The following is a 22,271-nucleotide window of genomic DNA, read 5'->3' as shown; positions in this document are numbered from 1 at the left end:
GCAACCGGCAGAGCTCATGGAAGACAGACTACGGTGAATCTGCCCCAAGGCCACACTGCCCTCCCACAGGGTGGTGGTCATGAGCAGGTAGGGTGTGGTTGTCACAGTGTCTAGAGGGCACTTCCAGCATTTAGTTTATAGAGGCCAACATCCCACAAGGCTCCCGCATCCCATGCAGTAAACTGTCCTACCCTACATATCAGCATCTCCCTGACCTCAAACACAATATGCAGTGACAGGTGAGGGACAAAGCAGTCAAGACTCAGAGGAAATGAGCACAGAGTTCGGCATGGGGAATGAGGAGGAGAGGCTCTGCAAGGACAAAGCCTCACTTACCTACTTTTCTTCAGAGCGAAAGGAGGAACTGGTTGATCTAGAGAAGTAAGCGTTCCTTTGGCCTGTGGTGAATCGCATAGGGCTGTTCCTGGTACCATTTTGCTTTGGTATTTGCTCCGGCTTCCTGGTCAGTTCCCAGCCCCAAGCCCAAAATGCAAAGAGGCAGGATGTCCACATGGTTTGTATGATTCCTTACCTCACCTACCTTTCTCCGAAAGTTGACATGGCCCTGAGGAATGGGGTGGGTCCCCATGTTGCTCGTTTTACAGTATTGGAAGAGGTGACAAAATGCACATTTAGAAACAGCAGGCAATATGGAGAGGACTGGCACGGGCGCGCGCACGCGCGCGCACACACACACACACACACACGCATGCGTGCGCACAAATAACAAGGAAGCTTTCTGGCTGAAAAGAAAGTGGAGCTTTTTTTCTTTCAAGTTTACAAGTCCTGAATTTGCAGTGTCAAAGGCAAGGCAAGTTCTTTGAATGGGAAGGGTAGCCACATTATGCACAAGGTGTCACAACTTTTCACCCAGAGAACTATAAAGCAAGCATGCATATACATACCCTGCTTGGGCACTGTCACGATAGGGCAGCACTGAAAATATACTACAGAAGGATCTTCTGCCACTGATAAGGACTATTCTAAAAAATAAAAATAAAAAAAAGAACAAACAACAAACAAACAAACTAAATGCGAACACTCTTAAATTAAAAAAAAAAAACCATAGCAATTAAGCATTCATGGAATTCACAGCAATATTTGCACACTCCTGCCGCCTCCTCTGGCAGATGGTGTTCTGTGCTCCTTGCAAAATGCAACCTCAGCACAGCACAAGTACATGGCTTTCTCCTCATCCGAAGGTTAGTGCGTGTGACACAGGCGAGAGTCTCTAAGGCGCACACACGCATCATTTCTCTGCTGAGAGCTCCTGGCTGGGGGCTGCACGGCAAGACAGAGCAGACAGAGCCATGAGTCTGGGGGCCCAGTGCTGCCAACAGTCATGCCGCATTTAAACCACTCTTGTCTACTCTGCAGTGAACAATGCAAGAGCACTAGTGCCAGAAACCGTGCGCAAGAGAGACATTCAGATGCCATTACGATCGTCAGGTTTTTTATGTGCTGGCAGCATGTTAGGTTCTGAGAATAAATTAAGGGAACAATTACATAATCAGTCTTATCTTCCATTCCTGCTATAAAGAAACTACTGGAAACAGTTCTGCATTATGCTCTTATGCAATCAAAGGCCACTTAGGAAAATATTAGGAAAAAAACCTCAAAAAAGTACTTATCCTAGCATATGAAAATAACTTTAGCCAAAGACAACTACTCATTTAAAAAAATGAGAAACAAGTGGAGGATGTTAAAAAAAACTAACGTTCTTTAACACAATAGCAACAAACATCAGATACGGAACTTACTGACTTTTGTAATCTTTTCCTTCAATAATCATGATGATACAACCAGAGAAACGACTACTACTAACTGTATCACGGTTTGGAGATTCTGCCCTTGTTTTAAAACTGTGATATTAAACTGTCGACCTGCCTAGCATAAAGTCGGGTTCCCCAGCATGGCAGAGCAGGCCCTCTGTCTTCTGGCTCTTTCTGCCTCTCTGGTCTCAACAAACATGACATCCCTTTGGCACTTCATCATCCACCCATCCTAAAGGACTTGCTGTCCCCCACCTTTAAAAGACCGCTGCTGTTTCATACCCCTGTCCTTTGCATGCTATTTCTTCTGCCTGCTAAGCCGAACTTGGTAGGCTTAGTGAACTCCTACGTAGTCTTCAAAACCTAGCTCAGAAGTCACCGCCCCAGGAAGCATTTTCTCTCCCTTCACTGAGTTACTCATTCCCTTTTTGGTGCTGTTGCTGGCTCCGGATTTCCACTGCCAGGAGTGCACCGATCACAGAGGGCTGCTCACCACTGCCTCCCTCTTCTTCTACAAGGGGTGTCCAGAGGCTGAATACATGGCAGCCCCTCCATCAACAGTGTGGGCAGTGCTGTGCTTCAGAGCAGCACCTGAGTGTCCGTCCCCGGGAAGGCAGGACCACGGCTGTCTGTTCATCCCATGGGGATTCATCTGACATAGTTAAGGGGGTGGAAGCAACAGTCCCAGCTGCAAACAGCTGTGTCACCTTTGCGTGACTTCGGACCACTGACAAACTCTTCTGAGCCTCAGTTTCCTCAACTAAAACGACAGGATAAAACTGCTAACTAGCCTATTGGAACGCTGTAAAGAGTAAATGAGTCTATCCTGGGAAAGCCCTCAGAACAGTGCCTGGCAAATAATGCACATTCGATAAATATTAACTGATTTTACTGGGGACCACCTTCTTGGGTTGAGGAAGGTTTCACCCTGGATTCTGAATCTCTTCAGAGGTCTCTGCTAAAACACACAGGCCCGCAGGGCACCTGGGTGGCTCAGTCGGTTGAGCATCCGACTTTGGCTCAGGTCGTGATCTCACGGTTCGTGGGTTCGAGCCCCACGTCGGGCTCTGTGCTGACGGCTCAGAGCCTGGGGCGGGCTTTGGATTCTGTGTCTCCCTCTCTCTCTGCCCCTACCCCACTCATGCTCTGTCTCTGTCTCTCAAAAATAAACATAAAAAAAAAAAAACAAAAACACAGGCCCGCAAGATGTGAAAGGTGCACTCCCAGGACAGCTGAGGGATGACACATGTGGCCCGTCTAACAACCTACACGTAACACTCACATGGGGGGGGGGGGGTCTCTCTCCTCTCAAGGGAGAGGTTTCTCGTCAGATACCACGGACCCAAACCCTGTCACTGCTGCCAGAACAGAAGTGTCACAGACAGAGTGGACCACCAAGGCGTCAAGGGCCAAGAGGTAAATAAATTGTGAGCACACCACCTTGCGAAACAGCAACCAGGCTCCTTGGGCTCTTACTCAGAGAGACCAGAGACAGATCCTGATGCTGTAATGCCTGTGTCCATTTATTTAAGCAGACATAATATTTAAAACTTACTAAGTATCCATTAGATGCCCCATTCTAAATGCTTCAAATGAAGAGAGCAAGTAAATGACATGCCAACAGTGACACACTAGCAGGTGAGACCCATTGGGGATCTGAAGCCATGCTCTTTGCCACTACGTGCCTTGATGCTTTGCCCTTCTCTAAGACTTACTAGGAGAGTCTGCTCCTGTAGGTTTGACGGGGTATTCATGGACTTCCTAGACCCAAGAAGTCTGCCTTCATCCACATTTTCTAGGGTGGCTTTCCAGCCTGGCCTGCAGGTCACCAGGCTAGGAATGGGTGGGGCCAGAGGGTGACCCATCACAACAGCCCAGATATGAGTTGCCAGCACCACCGATGCCTCACTCTCCTGCTCTGCTCAGCCTGGGCCCTTTTCCAGACAGAAAGAGGTTCTTCACACAACCCCCACCATCCCCGGCCATCCACCCAAGAGAAAAGCCTGGAACTGCCCATTCCTGGTGGTGCTCAACATCCGTGTCTTCTGCAACACAGAGGAAGGAATGTGTTGAGCAAACTCAACTGGCTTAGTGTTAGTTCATTTTCTTCATTACTTTGTGCTAACGTACGGTTCCTTCCCACACACTGAATTTGTTTGGACATTTTTTTTTTTTTTCCCCAACGTTTATTTATTTTGGGGACAGAGAGAGACAGAGCATGAACGGGCAAGGGGCAGAGAGAGAGGGAGACACAGAATCGGAAACAGGCTCCAGGCTCCGAGCCATCAGCCCAGAGCCCGACGCGGGGCTCGAACTCACAGACCGCGAGATCGTGACCTGGCTGAAGTCGGACGCTTAACCGACTGCGCCACCCAGGCGCCCCTGTTTGGACATTTTTAATAGAACGAGAAAATGAGAGAACATAAATGCATGTGAAATTAAATATTCTTTCCAAAGTCCCAACCACAATGTGTCTATTAGCAAACAGGCAGCATTAGAGTTCTGCTAAATGAGTGCTCATCTGTGTGGTCCTCACCATTTAGGTCTAGGAGAAGCTGACAGCCTGAGTCTCATTCAGAAAAACATGTTATTCTAAGACATAGGTCAGGTTTAGCAACTATGAATATGGAACGTTTTCCAGCAATCCAGTAGGGTTGGTCCTTTCACAGTTGACCATTCTCAAGCAGCTGGAGTGGGGAGGAGAAAAATAAGGACCACTGAATCTTTGGGCACTTCCCTTCCTTTTTCGGGTTGAACCATCCTGTTGACTTCCACTTTATGCAGGGTTCAGAGGAGGAATACAGAGCAGAGACCCACACAGCAGCTCTGCACAAGTTTGTGGCTGTTCCTGGGGAGTTCCAAAGAGCTGACAGAGTTCCCAGGTACGCATCCAACGTGTTTCCTGAAGTAGCTCTGAATCCAGGAGGGGCTTCGGCCTTAGCCAGAGCAGGCAAATAACAACAAGTGGCAAGCTCTCGCCTTCTGTCTCCTCCAAGAGCAACTCTGAGCAGTGTAAACCTAAAGGCAGGCCCCTCGTAACCAAGTGCTATGCCCCAAAGCTGGAGTGTTCCTGTGAATTTGCAGCTTTCCTCTCTGTGAGTACTGGGGAAATCTCCATCATCATGGTGATGTCCAAGAAGAAAATCAGATTTATTTGCCTTCTTAAAGTCCTTCTGTATTTGTGGAAGAATTCAATCAGATGGCAGTTGTCAAGAATGACAGAAGACAGCCAAACTCCATTTCCAGTGGGCTTCGGAAATTGGCCACCTCCATGTCTTGGCCTCCAACCGATACAGTTATTTTCTTGGATGCCCAAATTGCATGCAGAAAGTCCACATAATTTTCCTTTCTGTAACATTTAACACTTTACTTGGAGTCAAAATGACCAGAAAGCATTACACAAAAGATTGTAACTTCAAAAGAGGAATTAACTCCAGAAGGATAGGTCTTTAAGGAATTAAAGATCACATTTCCATATAAACATCTGCCAAAGAAGAAAAAAAAAAAGACAAAAAAACAAAATAAAACAACAAAGGGAAAATCTCCTAGGGCTGCAGCCCACATGGCGAGAGCTGCTTCTGGATAGACAACATTTTCCAAACCCTTCCAGGAAGCATGAAGAGCACCGTCTTTCTTCTTCATAAAACTTCATTTCCTTGCTTAGGAAAGTGTTTCTGGTATGAGGAAACCAGGGCTTCAGGCCACAAAGCTTCCAAAGGCACACACTGCCTCTGAGATACTGGAGTGTTCCAAATAGCCAGGAGATACACAACGGGCCCCATGGCTAACAGAGCACCACAGACCACGGTCATTACATCCACTCTCGACCCTTTAGACCGGAGCCAGCAATGTCTGACCAGGGAATATTTCATGACATCCTGGACCCTCAAATGTCCCCTCTTATGCCAAAAACTGGCTTTTTGTTCTATTTCCAGAATCCTGGGGCATCTCTGTTGGCTGTAAGAAAGTTCACTCTCTCCCAGGTGGAATATTCCATTATAGCAGAAATATGCTCTTAAGGACATAAAACAAGCAACTAATGTTTACTCTAAAGTTAAAGAAAATCACACTTGCAACAATGGTGGATGAGCATGAACACAGCCCAGGGTGACACTTTAGGTACTGGGGACAAGTGAATACCGCATTCCCTAGTTCTGTAGCTCATGCCCTACACGAAAGAGAAAGAACACACTTTTAAATGCTGGGGTATGTTCCCTAAAAAGACACGCTGAAATCCTAACATGTTGAAGTCCGTGGCACCTTGAACTTTGCAGATGTCATCAAGTTGGGATGAGGTCATCCTGAACTAGGGTGGGCATTAGAACCAATGGCTGGATTTAATCAGGACAGACATTGGGGGACCCTCCCGTACACACAGAGGAGAGAAGGCCACGTGACAATGGAGGCAGGGACTGGAGTGGCGCAGCCAAAAGCCAAAGATGCCCCGCCTGGGATTGCCGGCCACCCTCAGGAGCCAGAATGGGCGAGAGGTGACACTTCCCTAAGAGCCTTCAGAGGGCACACGGCCCTGCAGACACCTTAATTGTGGACTCGTGGCCTCCGGAGCTGCGAGAGCACACATTTTTGTTGTTTTAAGCCACCCAGTCTGGCAGCCCTGGAAAGTGAACACAGCTGGCGTGCAGTCACTTTATTCCCATGGCTGCGCAGTGCCACCCATCTCCCGCTCGGCCATCTTCCCTGCGCTCGTGCACGGTTGCTGGTGCACAGAGAAGGTAAAGCTGTGAAGGCTGATGCCAGAAAACAAATGAGTTTTGTGAAATCAGAGAACTAGAGCCTGCCAGGCACTTTCTCTTCCCAGCCCCCGCTCCCCCCCCCCAGCTGCTTCCTCCTCCCACAGTGCTATGTTACAAGCTGGGGGGGGGGCTTGACACCCCTCTCTCTTTCCGAAGGGCTGATTACATACTTGAATGAAAATTAAAACAAAACCAAAACGTTCTGTTTCCTCTATTTAAACTCTCATTAGCCATGGGTGGGGCGATGCTTTTCCTCCTTAGGAACAGGCCCCTAACCGCGGCATGTGCCGAGCTTGGGAGGAGGGCAAAGAGCAGACAACCTGCAGAATTCCAAGCCCTTTCTTCACAAAGAGATCTGTCTCTTCCATCCTGAAATGTAAGAAAAGCAATCTCCCAATTCTGAGAGTCAGAGGAAGGAAGGAAGGAAGGAAGGAAGGAAGGAAGGGAGGGAGGGAGGGAGGGAGGGAGGGAGGGAGAGAGGGAGGGAGGGAGGGAGGGAGGGAGGGAGGGAGGGAGGGAGGAAGGAAGGAAGGAAGGAAGGAAGGAAGGAAGGAAGGAAGGAAGGAAGGAAGGAGCGAGCCTGTGGAGAGGAGGGACCTAGAAGCCCGAGCACGAGGCAGGGCTGAGGCCAGGGGCAGGGCAGGCCAAGGAGGAGCAGTGGGGTTCCAAGAGGTGAGAAGAGGGAATACAGAGCACCAGATGAAGGGAAACATGGTGGTCACAGTGATGTGTCAGGCCCCCAGCTGGTCGGGGTGAAGGAACTGGAGGCCCCAGGGCTGGCATGGATTAGACAGCAGAAAGCACCTGAGGGTCTCCGCTCAGTAGCCTGCAAATACAAGCTGGTGAGATTCTCATCAACGGATGTGTGCATCTCCTTCTCACGACTGCTCACAGCCGCCCCAATCTTCACAGCCCCCCGGGACTGCCAACACTGCTAGTACCCGAGCACAGCCCCTCACTGCTGGCTCAGGGGGCACACTTTATCCCACAGAGCAGGAGTGGTGGAGGGCTCCTGAAAAATAGCTGTGTGTGCTCTTCCGCTCCTCTCTCCCTTCCACAGATACTTTCTGAGCACTTACTCTGCCAGACCTTGGGGATCGGAACTGACAAAGCCAAGAGCTCCCTGCTCACAAAGCTTCCAGTTGGGTAGGAGGTACATTTACACAGGGGTGGGAGTGCCCTGACTGAGAAGTAGAGGTTGTTATCTGAGGGACCGGTAACCTGGCCTGAAGGAGGCAAAGTGGGCTTCCTGGAAGAAGTAACACCAAAGTTAAGACCTAAGGGATAAGGGGCAAGGAGAAGATAAACTGGCGGAGGGACTGCCTAAGTCAATGCTGGGAGGAGAAAGAGCAGAAGGCCTCTTGAGGAACGCAGTGTGCAAGAAAACTCTGCTGACCTCCATGTGCCTGAACCACCAGGGTGAGTCACTCTGACCAACACTCACCACACACTCAAAGCTCAGGTGGGGAGGCTTGTTCTCTAGAATATACACTCTGAGTTGTTTACTTATGAAGAGTTAATTATGCACATCCCCAACCTGTTTACTCCAGTTGTGCTTGCTACTTGTGTTTGTTCAACAAAAGCTACACAAACTGATCAAATGTGAAGGGGAAAAGGACATAATGCTGTAAAAACACCAAGTGCTTTAAAACATATTCAAGCAAGGCAAGTCACTGAAAAAACTGGCGGGGAGGGGGCGGTTACTAGAAAGATTAGGAAAACAGTGAATATCCAATTGGATTTTGCACTTAGATTCTTGGGTCACTTTATTTATTTATTTTTTATTTTTCTTAATGTTTTTATTTATTTTTGAGACAGAGAGAGACAGAGCCTGAGCAGGGGAGGGGCAGAGAGAAAGGGAGACACAGAATCCAAAGCAGGCTCCAGGCTCTGAGCCATCAGCACAGAGCCCGATGCGGGGCTCGAACTCACAGACTGTGAGATCATGACCTGAGCCAAAGTCGGAAGCTCAACCGACTGAGCCACCCAGGCTCCCCTCTTGGGTCACTTTAAAGAAGTCTAATCTGGGGGGTGCCTGGCTGGTTTTGTCGGAAGAGTATGTGACTCCTGATCTTGGGGTCAGGAGTTCAAGCCCCACATTGGGTGCAGAGATTGCTTAAAAACATAATAATCTTAAAAATAAATAAAATCTTTTAAATAATAAAATAAATCCAATCTGGACATGGCAGCAATAGGTGGGAATAACGATATGTGGCTTTGATGCCAGAGACAGAGTCTGATCCATGGGCCCAAAAGCAAAGAAAAACCTTTTTTTGGCATCAAAAAACCTGCTGAATGGGGCACCAGAGTGGCACAGTCAGTTAAGTATCCGACTCTTGATCTCAGCTCAGGTTATGATCTCACAGTTTTAGGAGTTCGAGCCCCACGTCGGTTGGGATTTTCTCTCCCCCTCTCTGCCCCTCCCCCCTCTTGCACTTTCTCTCAAAATAAAATAAAAATAAACTTCAAAAAATAAAATAAAATGTCCTCAATAAAACAAACAAACAAAACAAGAAACCTGCTGAACGGATGACCACCAATATGCTTTAAGTTAAAGCACAATATTTCAGCTCCATGTGTAATTTCTGTGGCTATTTCTTCCATGGATCACTAAACTCTTCTCATAACCATGCAACTACTGTAAATAATTCTGCATAGCTAGATGGTGGCTTGGCAGTAGAGAAGCAGAAACAGGTTAAGGCTGCAGGCCAGCTCCCGAAAGGCTTCCCAAACTGGGGAGGGAGTGGGTCCGAGGCACAAGAAGCCTGGGGGTGGTTAAGATGGTGACTGGTGACCATGACGGTGACAGTGACCATGACCGAAACTGTGGCTAGGTGAGCTCCCCACAACAGGACAGGCAGTGGAGCTCCTAACAGCCACGCGAGCAAGAAAGGGAGTGTGTCTGCAGGGGCTGCCGTAACAAGGGGCCACGTGCTGAATGGTTTACACACCAGAACCGGTGGTCTCTTGCTCCGGGCGGCCCAGAGTCCCAGTCCAAGGTGTCCACCAGGCCGTGCTCCCTCTGATGAAGGCATCAAAGAAGGGTCTGCTCCAGGCCTCTCTGCCAGCTTCTGGCAGTGCCTCAGCAGGCAGCAATATAACACACGGCATTCTCCTTGTGTGCAGGTCTGTCTCCAAATTTCCCCCTTTTAACAAGGGCACCAATATTAAGATTATAGGCCTACCTTGCTCTGGTACAATCTCAACTAATTACATCTGCAACAACTCTATTTCCAAATAAGATCACATTCTGAAGTACTGGGGTTGGGACTCAGCCTAAGAATTCACTAACAGGGAGATGGGAGGAAAACAAGCCAAGCGCCAGTTTAAGGGAGTCTCCTCTCGAGCCCTGGAGCCCTCTGCTACCTGCTCTCCTGCACTTCCAGGATAGCACTGGTAGCTGTGTCGCAGGCCCTGGCCCGAAGCCATGTGCATTATGGTTTTCTCCTCCAATTGTTGCATACCACTGGTGGGGACCACGATCTGGTCTCCCCTGGGGCCCCCAAGCCCTCTCACCAAGCAGAGAATTGAAGCAGAACCACCAAGAGAAGGTTCTGCCCAACTCCCAAACTCTTTCTCCGTGGCTCATTTTACTTCCTGTAAATCAAACCGGTTGAAAAGCAACAAGTGCTTGTACATTTTGAATACATCTGTGCGTGCGAAGCACTGACAGTAATCCCCGCAAAGCTTGGTGCAGAGTCCCGTATAACCTCCCTGTTTCTTAGACACAAATAATAGAAGCTAGCATGTGGTGCGCACCCCAAGGCACAAGCATCCCTGGCGGTGGTCTATGTGCCCAGCTCCTCCCTCGTTCCTGCCACTCGCAGCACCAGGGAAGGTGCAAAGGAAAGCCACTGGGTCAGCACACCAGGGAGTGATCCTGGGGGCCATTTCGGGCCGAATCTAAGTGAGGCTTAGGGATTGCCGAAGGCTTCTTCAGTCCGTCTGCTCGTAGCCCCCAGGCCTGAGGTTGTGCTGTCGGCTGGTTACAGACAGATGAATACAAATAAGGATGCCTCTGCGCCAGCCAGTGCTACTGGGGAATGGCGGGTTCTGGTTTTGTAAGGAGCAACAAGAGTTCTTTGATGGGAAAAGCCTGTTTGGGAAGGGCAGATGTTGCACGGAGCCTCACAGAAGAGGCTCACCATCTATCAAGTCAGATGCATTCATTTGAGGGAGAAAAGGCAATGCCATTTTTCCACTTTCAAGAAGGCCAGTCCACAACTTAACTAGGGGTTTTATTTTTTTTGAGATGTGCCATTTCCTCCAACTCATTTTTCAAACTAAACTAGGCTGACAGATTGGGACTGATGAGATCACAGGCAAGCTCTTAATTTAGTTATTACCCGTCCCCTGCCCTCCCTCCAAAATTTTCAGTATAAAAAGGAAAGGCTGCAACCTGACTTCAGTTACCATACTTTTACCAACTGACTTTGGAAAGCAGATAAAGGGCGCCGAAATCTTTTATATTTTTTCCTTCCTACTGAGTCCACACTTTAAAGACGCAATGGTCTAGCTCACTTCTTTGTCATTCTCAAACCCTTTTAAACCTCTTTGAAAATTCCTCCCAAAGGAGGAGACAGCCCAGTCAGTCACGGCAAAGAACATTTCTCTGCCTGTTCTGAGTGAAATGGTTCTCAAAGCAGACCCGGGAGGTGGGCACTTCCAGTGTACTTGGCAGCCAGACGTCTGAAAACCAGATGACTTCCAAACAGTGCCAAATAATGGCTATACGCCTGAGGGAGGGGGGGTCACCCATCTGAAATGACGGCTCTTGTCTCCTATCATTCTCAAAGACAAATGTTTGTGGCTCGGGAACTGGAAGCACCAGGAGAAAAGGTCCTTTCCTAATAGGACCATGAGGGTCACTAAGACGTTCCTGAAAGGTCACTAGGCCACCTGCTAGTCTTTGATCTTCAGGCTTAGAGGCTCCACTTTCCATTCCGATGGCCCAGTTCTACCTCACCAGCAATCAGCTCTCCACTCGTACTAGCTGGCCTTGTAATGTTGGTCATTTTCAAAGGTGTATCTTGTCCCTGAGGACGAGGTTTGTCTTCACTTGTGTTTAACCTCTTGTCGCCAGCAGACAGTGGGGCTCTTAGCACAGATGCAGAGGAAATCGAAGGGTACCTGGCTTTTCTCTACTCAGCAGCAGATCCCGCTTGCCAACCACCCTCCTTCACAGGATTTTCGGGGGGCCTGTTCCAGACACTCTGGCATGGGATCACTGTTGATCACTGGTCACCTCTCTTTTGTGACAGAGGGTTTTGCTCATATATTTGTAACAACTTTCTAGAGACCTCAAGTCATTTTTAGAAGTTTGTTTATTTTGAGACAGAATGAGTAGGGGAAGAGCAGAGAAAGGGGAAGAGAGAGAATCCCAAGCAGGCTTGATCCCGTGAGCCATGAGATCATGACCTGAGCTAAAATCAAGAGTTGCACGCCCAACCAAGGCACCCAGGCACCACTCAAGTCATTTTTAAACTTCATTATCAGGGGCACCTGGGTGGCTCGATTGGTTAAGCGTCTGACTTCGGCTCAGGTCATGATCTTGTGGTTTGAGCCCCACACAGGGCTCATTGCTGATAGCTTAGAGCCTGGAGCCTGCTTTGGGTTCTGTGTCTCCCTCTCTGCCCCTCCCCTGCTCATGCTATCAAAAATACATAAATCTTTAAAAAATCTTTCAAAAAACTTGTCTTTTTTAAAAGACAATACACAATATACACATCCCTTAATTTTCTGTAAGAATAAGGTTACCAAAAAGGTCCTGCAATGCTTGCCCTTGATGGTTGGTTAAGCTCCTGTTCAAATGCAAGTCAGACCACACTGGTCCTCTCTGCTCGGCACCCTCCATGGCTCTCATCTTGCTGACAATAAAAGCAGACATCATCACAATCTATCCTGCAGGACTTCTCAGGGTTCATCTCCTCCTCTCTCCCTCTCTCTACTCCACCGACACCAGCTTTCCTAAAGTTCCTCAGACACACTCGTCAGTGAATGTTCCAGCCTTAGTGACTCTGCAGTTGCCATCCCACCCACCTTCCATGTCCTTCCCCACTGGCAGGGACGGCACAGGGTTGGCTCCCTCACCTCCTTCAGACCTCTGCTTAAAAGTCTCCTCATCAGTGAAGCCTTGGCCCACCACATGCCCTGTCTCCACACCCCCAACCCCTCAGCTACTTCAGCTTTCCTCCACAGCACATCTGTCCCATCTCTGACAGGACAGGTTTTCTTGGCTGCCTCCCCAGCTAGCCAGTAAGTCCTTAAAGTGGGATCTTTGTCTGCTTCATTTACAGATACATCCCATCACTTGAAACAGTCCCAGCACAGGGCAGGCCAGTACCTCTACGGGTATCACTCCGCATTCTGTGTAGTTGAGGAACTACTCTATCGGCACCTTCTGTCTGGATGCACATGTCTCCTTCCCCCAAAACAGCTGTTTATATATAAGGCAGTTCACTGAAACGAGATGGACAACCTGGCTGTTCCCATTCGATACACATAATCATCCATCCTTCCGTAAAGAAGGGGCTTAGAAAATCCTAGTCCGCTGCAGTGAGGCCATCCCAATACAAATCCAGTGTTCTAAAACAGGGCACTCAGGCTGATCGCAACATGGCAGATGGGACTGACCCAGGCTGGGTGCGAAAGCGATACATTTCCCTCCATTAGGACAAGTTAATTAGCTCACTCTGTAGTTCCAACACACTGCTAGGCTCTCTGGAAATCACGGTCTATCTAAATTCCACACGATCTTTCACACAAACTTGTGAAAAGCCTTTATCCTGTACTGTAAATGATCATCTACCTCGACTGCATTTATTATCCCTGCTGAGTTTAATCTCGGTGAGCTGGGCCTAGCATTTCCAGCGATTGTGGGACTGAGTTGCATGGTCCTCATCTGTAACATATTCTCCTTCTCTTCCTGCCTTTGGTCTCCCGTTTGAGGCGGACTGGCCTTCCCTCTGCAGAGGAGGCAATACGCTCGAGGGAATACCATGTGCTATTCTTCTTCAACCTCCCTTCAGGCTGACTAGAGCCGGCTAACAACTTCCCACTGCCAGCAGGTTCTCCAGCTTCACAATCACCCAGCAAACGCTGGCATGTGTGATAATGACGAACAGTCTAACATTTCTCCGAGATCAAGAAATGTCATGTCTATGGCAGTCTTCTCATTTACTACCCTAGTTATTCCATCAATACAGAAATGAAGTTAACTTAGCATGACTTTTTCTCAGTGAAGTCATGCTGACTTCTGAAAACCATCTGCTTCCCAGTCCCTTCCAGAGCTTTGCTCGCAATCCGCTCTAGGCTTGCTTGCTAGCCTGTGATTATTAGAACTCACCCTCTGCTACCACCTTAGTCTCTTTTTGACTTTTTGAAGGCAACATCTGGCTGCCATTCGACTTAGAACTTCTTTTATTCTCCATGGCATTTTAAAGATCATCTGTGTGTCTGAATTCTTTCCATTTCCTGGGATCTAGTCCCAAAGACTAGAACTCACTTAAAATGTAAGGCTTCTCCATTTGCTTCTTCCACAATAAATGATATGTTTCCTGAGTGCCTCCAGTATGCTGAGAACACTGCTCCAAGAACACTGCTCTGTTTACAGTCTGTACTTCACAGTTGTACTTGAAGCTAAAACATCCAGCAGCAGACATTTGCTCTGTCCTTGTACCATTAGCCCCAAGAAGTTTACCATCCTTCCCCTCCCTCTTTTGAATATGGTTTTAAAAGGACCATAGCTATCGCTGGCATTTTCTTTCATTGGCACAAAATACATTATATTTATATGTAATATACATTTGACCATTTTTCGGTGTACAATCTAGCATCATTAAGTACATGCACAATACTGTGCCATCATCACCACTATTTCCAAAACCTTCCCATTGCCCCAAACAGCAACTCTGTGTCCCTTCACCCAGTCCCTGGTAACTGTTCATCTGCTACTGTCTATAAATTTACCTATTCTGGATATTCTGTATAAATGGAATCATACACTATTTACCTTTTGTGTCTTATTTCTGTCAGCATAATGTTTTCAGGGTTTATACATATCATAGCATGTATCAGCACTTCATTCCTTATTACGGCTGAATAATACTCCTTTGTATGAACATACCATATTTTGTTTATCCACTTATCTGTTCATGGACACTGAGGTTGTTTCCACCTTTGGGCTGTTGTAAATGATGTTGCTATGCTATGACCATGGGCATACAACTATGCGTTTGAGTTCCTCTTTTGAATTCTTTTAGGCATTAACCTGGTAGAAGAATTGCTGGGTCATAAGGTAATTTTATGTTTAACTTCTTGAGGAACTGCCAAACTGTCTTCTGTAGTGGCTTTTACATTCCCACCAGCTACGTATGAGGGTGCCAATTTTTCTTTCATCAGTCTTTCCTTCACTATGGACTTTAGGGCCCTTCACACTATTCTTATAAGTTTTCTTAAGCCATTCTTTTATTAGTCTTTAGTCTTTAGCTAATGGATTTTAAAAATTAGAATTCAGTAGTTTTCTCAAATTTCACCATGACATGCTGTCTTATATTTGGATTTTTATCGCCCACCTTTCCCTTATTAGGAGAATGAGTTTTAAAATCCGATGCCTGGATGTGGACTCCACCCCCTACTTTCTAGCCATGCACTCCAGCTTCCTCCCTTGTTAACTGGGATGATGAGTGTTTTCGTTTCCTATGGCTGCAGTAACAAATTATCACAAAGTCAGTGGCTTAAAACAAAGGAGTTATTATGACTCTGGTGGTAACAACTCTGAAACGGGTCTCGTGGTGCCAACACAGAGGGGTTAGAGCCAGTTCCCACTGAAGGAAGGCTCAAAAAAGTACCTGTTTTCTTGCCTTTTCCAGGTTCTAGGGGCCACCATATTCCTTGGCTTCTGGCCCCTTTCTCCATCTTCAAAGCCAGCCATGGCCAGTTAAGTCTTTCTCACATCACTCTGAGACTGACTCTCCTGCCTCCCTCTACTGCCTTTAAGAACCCAGTGATTACTTTGGGCAAACCCAGATAATCCAGGATAATCCTGTTATTTTAAGGGCAGCTGGTCAGAGACCTCAGCCCCCCCGCCCCTTGCCATGTAACCAGCATATTTACAGGGTTACGATATGGACATCTCTGGCAGGCATCATTCTACTTAACGCAACAGCAATACCTTCCTCATAAGACTGTTTCAAGGATTATCTGTGTTTCTAAATTCTTTCCATTCCTCAAGATACATAGTTCTGAAGACTGAAAGTCCTTTGAAACCTCTGTCCACTCACTCCACAAACACCTCCTGAGTTGAGTTAATGAAATAAAGTACTTAGAGCCCGGTACCCAGTAAACACTCCATATATGTTACCCATTATCACTTTACGATACTCATACTTTATAATCCCTTTGGACATGTGGTTGCAGCCACCAGAATCGACTTCGTAGTCTGAATTTTCTGAGATCTATCTTTCTAAAACCCAGCCAAGCACTGCTTCTTTTCACAAACATCAAGTCCGACACAACTTTCCCATCACCAACCTATCTTTGTGTTAGAACAGAAGTGAAACCAGAGCACAGCAGCTCCCTTCACCACTTCCCCTAGCTGCCAGGAGCTGAAGCACCATGCAGGGCTGGTAAAGAACTCATGATGGCATGTGGTCCCAAAGGCAGAGCTGAAGCTTCCATCACTGGGTCTGTAAACTATGCCTAGGCTCCATCCTTCGCAGCCCCACCTGGCTTAAGGGTCTGCAACATGACCCCCAAACACCCTGAGCTTGGTGCTCTGTGCTTTATCCGCACACAAAGCCTTCCAGCAGGCGCCCAAGGCCAGTCACACAGAATCCACTGATTCTGAAGGTGAAGGTAGTTTTTCATTAAAGCAGGTTCCATCCTCCATCAGAACATCTTCCATTGAAGGTGCTCACCTCTGCTTCACACATCAGTAGAGATTCCTCTAATGTCACAGAGAGAAGTGGGAGAACACGAGGCTGGCCGAGACTCCAAAGTTTGTTTCTAAGTGGTTACCTTTGATATTACTGATCATTTTATACCCACTTGGGCTGGATGCAAGTATGGTCTTTTATCATACTTGGTTCTCAGTTTTTCTGATTTTTTTCTCCTTCTCATCTTAAGTTGTGCTTCACACTCACAGGTTGGGCACTGAGTCTCACAACAGATGCTCTCCTCTCCCGGGGTCAGGCGCACTGGTCCTTGCTGAGCTTTGAGCCCAAACCCCCAATCGATACTGGTGCCTCAGTCTCATGGTCAGCGGGCTTGGGGACAGAGCAGCCTCAACACCGAGGTCTTCAGTTCCAGAGCAGCAAATGGGCCCCAGATGCGGGTGCAGTCTTGAGAGGCTGGTCTGTGCTAGTCAGTGGTCACAAGGTGACTTGGGAGCTGGCACAACCATGAGTGGGAACTGCTGCAGGACTGGGCCTGGGGACTCTGCAGGCCCCTTCTCAGTCTTTTTCCCCAGTTAAAGAGGAGTCAGGATACCAGTACTGAGGCCATTCCATTTTCTGTACAGCCCTCCAAGCTCTTTAATGAACACCTCCAGCCTTCTCCGTAAAGCCTCATTCCTCCCAACACAGGTAAGAAACCTGAGTTTGATCCTCACTGCAGGAATGCACCCTCTGGTGTGGTGTGTGCATGCGCCTCAGTACGTGGAAGGTGGGAGATTCAGAGACCCCTGCTGATGCAGTAGTCCTCTCTTCCAAGAGCATGACCAGGATCCCTCCTCTCCACCGCTGCTGGACCAGAGCTCATCCACATGTCCCTCTGCCAGGACGATCTCATGCCTGCTGCCCAAGGGTGGGGGTGGGGGGCAACTCTCCTTTCCTTTCTCAAAAGGCTGGTCACATCCTCCTATTCATCAGCTCTTGACCACAATTTCCTTCTGTCACCTCAGAAACCGTATTATCTTCCTGGTGTCCTCTCCAGTTCTTTCTTTCATCCATCTAAGGCTGATACACCCTTGCTAAAAACACAGAGGAAGGAAGGAGAGCACCTGCAGCCCTTTCATCTTCCTCTGGCACAGGAAAAGCAGCTCTTACCTGGGCAGATACAACCAGCCGTGGCACAGACCACAGCCTGTGGCCCCACAACAGCTCTCAGCTTGCTTTCCTGCCATCAATTCCAGTTCTCAGATCTTCAGATAAGCTAATAATCCTTCCTGGCTCCCTCTGAAAATTCCCCAGCAAAACTGCTAGCAACTGAATGCTTTCTGGACTGTTTATGTTGTTCCTGGGTCAAGGGTGTGCCGGGAAGGCCGGCTCTGTCATGTGCGCTGGCAGTCCCATCGGCCCACACATTTTATTAACTACGTCCTGTCACTACCCCACCAGGCCAGGTGATCGGGCTGCCTCTGTGACCTCAACAGCATCCCCACCTTGAGAGATGGGGAAGGCTATCCTATCCGTTTGGCACACTCCTTTGGCTTGGTCTTGACTGGATTTAGGAATTAAAGGCTATCTGTTTATTTTATGGTTAAAGAGATTATGAAAAGAACACAAATGTAAATAAACAATGAGCAATTATACTAAAAATGGCATGAGTGAGGTTTAAGAGCCTCAAAGGAAGAATAAAACGCTATGGTCAAAGGAATAAAGCCCAGTAAGCATGAGGGTGAGATGCAGTGAGAGAAATTCAGAGCAATCTCTGCAACAGAGGACAGCCGGGTATATTTTCACTAAAAGCTCTATTTAAAATAGGAATATACACTAACTACGTAAACATTATTTGATGAAAGAGCGCAGTTCTGCTATTCTGAAATCACGGAAGAGCTGTAAAATTATGTTCCCTATTTAAGTCGGTTTAAAAATCAGATATTAACTTCAAGAAAACAAGTCTTTAAAAACTGTAATCATCAGTGTTATTTTGGGGGTTATACAGTGTTTTTTATACCAAATAACAGGCAAGTATGCTGGGCCTTAGTCATTCCACGAGTCTAACTACAGACTTGTTTACCAATTTGCACTTGGTATGGATTAGAGATTAGCGGGGCCCATACAGTTTTCTGTATATCAGGAGGCAATAACACAAAATGGTCTTTGTGGCAGGACCTCTGCTGAGGCGATATCTCTAACTCTCCCATTCAAGAGAAACCACTCTCCAGGTCACGGGTCAGTGGGAGGGAGACATTCCTAAAAGGTACAGGGCATGAGGGACCCCGAGAGTTATGGGGCTCTGTCCCCATGCTGTTGTCAGGCTCCCATGAACGGACGTGGCTATTCAGTCATAAGCATGCCAGCAACAAGGATTCTGCTCTATTTCTTGCGGGAGTTTTAATACCAAGGTTATATGAATTTCAATTACGGTAATTTTCATTTAATAGTACTTTCCAAAAGAGCAATGGAAGAGCTGGAGAAACATGTGCTCCAGATGTCAGCAGGGCCAGGCATTCGAATCAGCGCCCAAAAAGAATCTGCTGGCAAAGTTGTCATTCTGCTTTCCTAAAGACAGTCAGCAAAGTTAGCACCAAAACCAAGTTCAGGCACAGATCTGATGGGATATTTACTGACCAGAGCATGTAGCCCTCATGGAAAAAAAAAAAAAAAAAAAAAAAAAAGAGAGAAAGAAAACAAAGCCCAACAAAGCAGAAAAAGAAAAAAAAGCAACTTTTTCCTCTTCAGTTTTCTATAAAAATATATTTGAGTACTATTTAATATTCCATTTGCGGTTAACCTAAAACTCTCACCAAGCTTTTGGGCTCTATCAAGCAGCATTATTTTTTATAGACTTCTGGTGGGAGGGGGTTAGAAAGAGTCTGGAAAGGTTCCATGAAGTCCTGTTCATCTTAACAGTGTGGGTTTCTCTTTGCGGAGCTCTGGCCATTTAAACGGCCCCCTCCTCCCATCCACACCAGACCCTCCCTCCCCTCCCACAACAGGGAGGCTGGTGGGGCAGCTTCTGTCACAGTGGTACCTGCCATTCCTGGTATCGTGCTGCCGCATGTTCTTGATAAAATGAATCTTCTTAAAGTTCTTTGGTCTGGGCGAACCTGAGAGAGTTCGACATCTGAAAAATAAAGTCATTTCAAAAACCCGGTCAGTTGCCTGCAGGACAGCTGAGACATCTCCACACAAAGACAGGAAGGAAGACCAGACAAATGGTTTGAATCATCCCTGAGGATAATGAGGCCAATACGGCTGGAAGCAAGGAAGCTTTAAAAAACAAACAAACAAAAAAAAAAACCATGAAAGACAACTTCCTTGATAATCCTGATGATAATTTATATGGGTCTCTGGAAAGCCAGCTAATGAAAACTATTGTCCTCAGTTACAATAACATAACCTACACGGATTCCAAAGTCATTATTCTTTCTTGTCACCTTAAAAAAATTCTCCTGTATCAACAACAGTAATGGGAACTGAAAATGGTAAATTTAAAGAATTTAGAGGGTGAAGAAAAACATTGGAAAATTCAGTTTAAAAACAACACCAAATCATTTTTCTTCTGTAGCAGGACTCTGCCCTGAGCCACCTGGACAGCTGCTTCAATGCTTAACTTGACTATGCCTGGAAGCAGAGGCCCAGCTAGTGGCCGTTTCCTTTCTTTCTTTCTGTTTTCAAGATAAATTGTAAATGAATATTTGTTGAACAAAATGACTTGAATTCCAATTACCTTTTTCCTGGAATATACGGCATTTGCTTGCACTACAGGACTAACAGAACTGACCCACAGGCTAAAAAGAGCTTATTTGTCTATTTTTCAAAGTTCACCTGGCAACTGCAAGAAGCAAAACAGCAATAAAAAAAAAAAAAATCAACAAACAGGAGTTTGAAATTTGGTCTTGTCTTGAGAAAGGGAGCTGTGATATTTCTATTTGGGTTTTTGCTACCAAAATTTTTGTCTTACTCAAGCCTTTCTGACCATGGGTCCCAAGGGCTGGCTCCTGCCATGGGGCCTGGGTACCTGGGACATTATGCTTCAAGAATGAGTTTTGGAGTAGCAGTGCCTGGCTTCCCAAAGCCACACTGAGGTCTGGGCTGGGGCCACCAGCTAAGTTTAGTCAGTTCTGAACTTTGAGGCTTCAGGTAAGACTAACAAGATAACCCAACAAGGATGTACAGTTGAGCGCAGGTGGGATGTGGGGACGGGCTAGGGTACAGGACTGGGGAGCGGGCAAGCTAGCAGACCTACATACCCACTCTAAGGGCCCAGCTCAAGGAAACTGGGTGTTGTCCCCAGTCCAGACCTCAGGTGTACATCCCTCCAAGCCCCCTTAGCCAGCCTCTAGTAAGGGCCAGTCTTCCTAGAAGCCATTCCCTGAGAGTGCTGAGAATGATTTTTTTTTTTTCCATTTAATTTGAAGGAAAAAAAAAATCATACTGAAGTGAATGCAGTACAGGCTAAAGCAGAGACATCAGATCAGATATCTGGTAGCTTTCACGAAGGAAAGCCTCCCTTCAAATCATGTCCACTACATCAAGGCAGGGTCCGTGGACCATGCTCAGAGCCTGTGTGGCCCTGCAAGACACTTCAGAAACCAGTCTTCCCTTCCCTTCAGCCCCAAACTCACTACCAATTCCGACACCCTGACCTATCACTAGTAATATTTCAGATCCTTCCTGGCGTTGTTGTGAGGATGAAATGTTAATAATACATAGGAGAGAGTCATAAACTGTCAAGTGACACATTCAAATACAAGCATTGACACATTCAAATACAAGCATTCACATTCATACGAGTGTATACACATGTAAATATTCATACACAAATTTCAGTGCTGTGATTAACCAACCATTAGCTACAAAGGATGCATATTTTGTTATTATTTGCTTCCTATATTCTTAAAATTGCAGCTGTGACTAAGGGTCCTGAATTCTTGGTTTAAGACAGATTCTTTTAAAGACCTGTATTTAGTAGATGCTTCCTGTGGCCTTCAGGCAGGGTTTGAATAGACGGTACCCATCAACCCCTTCCTAATCCAGGGTTCCAAAGTTAGATTTAGTCTTACTGATGTTCAAGGGCATGGAACCTCACTCTGCCTTCTTTGGGCGGCTTCCCGGAAGCAGACCCAGGACCCTAAACTGCCTCAGTTCTATCTCCAAAATGACTCTTTGAGGCTGCAGCTCACCCAAGGTCCCCAATTGTCTCTCACACACACTGCAGAAGATTCTAGAGACATAGCCCCTGGAGAGAGGAGAATCTCTGAAAGCAGAAGGTTATGCTTCCTTTGGTTTCTGGATAGGGCCTAAGTATCCAGGAGTGTCCTCACACCCTTACCCTGCTTCCTCCCAAAAAGGAGAGCCTCCTGAGCCACCCAGACGGAGGGCAGTGAGCCAAGAGCTAGACTGTGGTGGTAGTGGATAGGTACTCCTGCCCCCAGCAGCAGGAAGCTGGTACCCAGCCCAGCCCAGAAGACAGAAGACCTGAGCTTCTCTCTGCCTCCCATGCCTGCAAAAAGAAGAGCTGTTTGTTACCCTTCAGGCTGGAACACAAACTACCCCCCCCCCCATCTTCTGCTAGAACTGGAAGGTGGCAAAAGGGCCACAGGTGGTTTTGCCACTCACAGGGAAGGGAGGGGGCGTCAGTTAACATTTTATGGTGCAGTAGCCAACTGAGACAGGCTGAAAAATAGGAGCAGGTGGAGACAGCTGCCAAATTTGCCACCACTGAACTGAGGTTTTTCTGGGCACCTCGTAGCAATGTCCCAAGTCCTTAATACTAGGATACCAGGTAACCACCAGGCAGGCGGAAAACTCCTCAGTCTAAATACTCTGTGAATGCTTAATTCATTCTAGGTAGGTGC

General features: G+C 47.1%; 1 protein-coding gene across 3 annotated transcripts in view; it reads right to left on the bottom strand.

Moving 5' to 3' along the window:
• CABLES1 (Cdk5 and Abl enzyme substrate 1) overlaps positions 1 to 22,271 on the bottom strand; it is a 114,499-nt gene that overhangs the window by 40,989 nt on the left and 51,239 nt on the right. For 2 of the 3 annotated variants that reach the window (XM_043558448.1, XM_043558451.1), the window contains 2 exons: positions 19,442 to 19,534; positions 906 to 983 (listed from right to left, as the gene is read on the bottom strand). In XM_043558448.1, the coding sequence (XP_043414383.1) occupies positions 906 to 983; positions 19,442 to 19,534 (171 nt within the window). The remainder of the gene's footprint in view (positions 1 to 905; positions 984 to 19,441; positions 19,535 to 22,271) is intronic. The other variant, XM_043558449.1, reaches the window with a different exon arrangement.

This window comes from Prionailurus bengalensis, chromosome D3 (genome assembly GCF_016509475.1).
Source record: "Prionailurus bengalensis isolate Pbe53 chromosome D3, Fcat_Pben_1.1_paternal_pri, whole genome shotgun sequence".
Classification (NCBI taxonomy): domain Eukaryota; kingdom Metazoa; phylum Chordata; class Mammalia; order Carnivora; family Felidae; genus Prionailurus; species Prionailurus bengalensis.
Note: the sequence above shows the minus strand (reverse complement) of the source record. Positions and strands in the feature narration are given on the sequence as shown.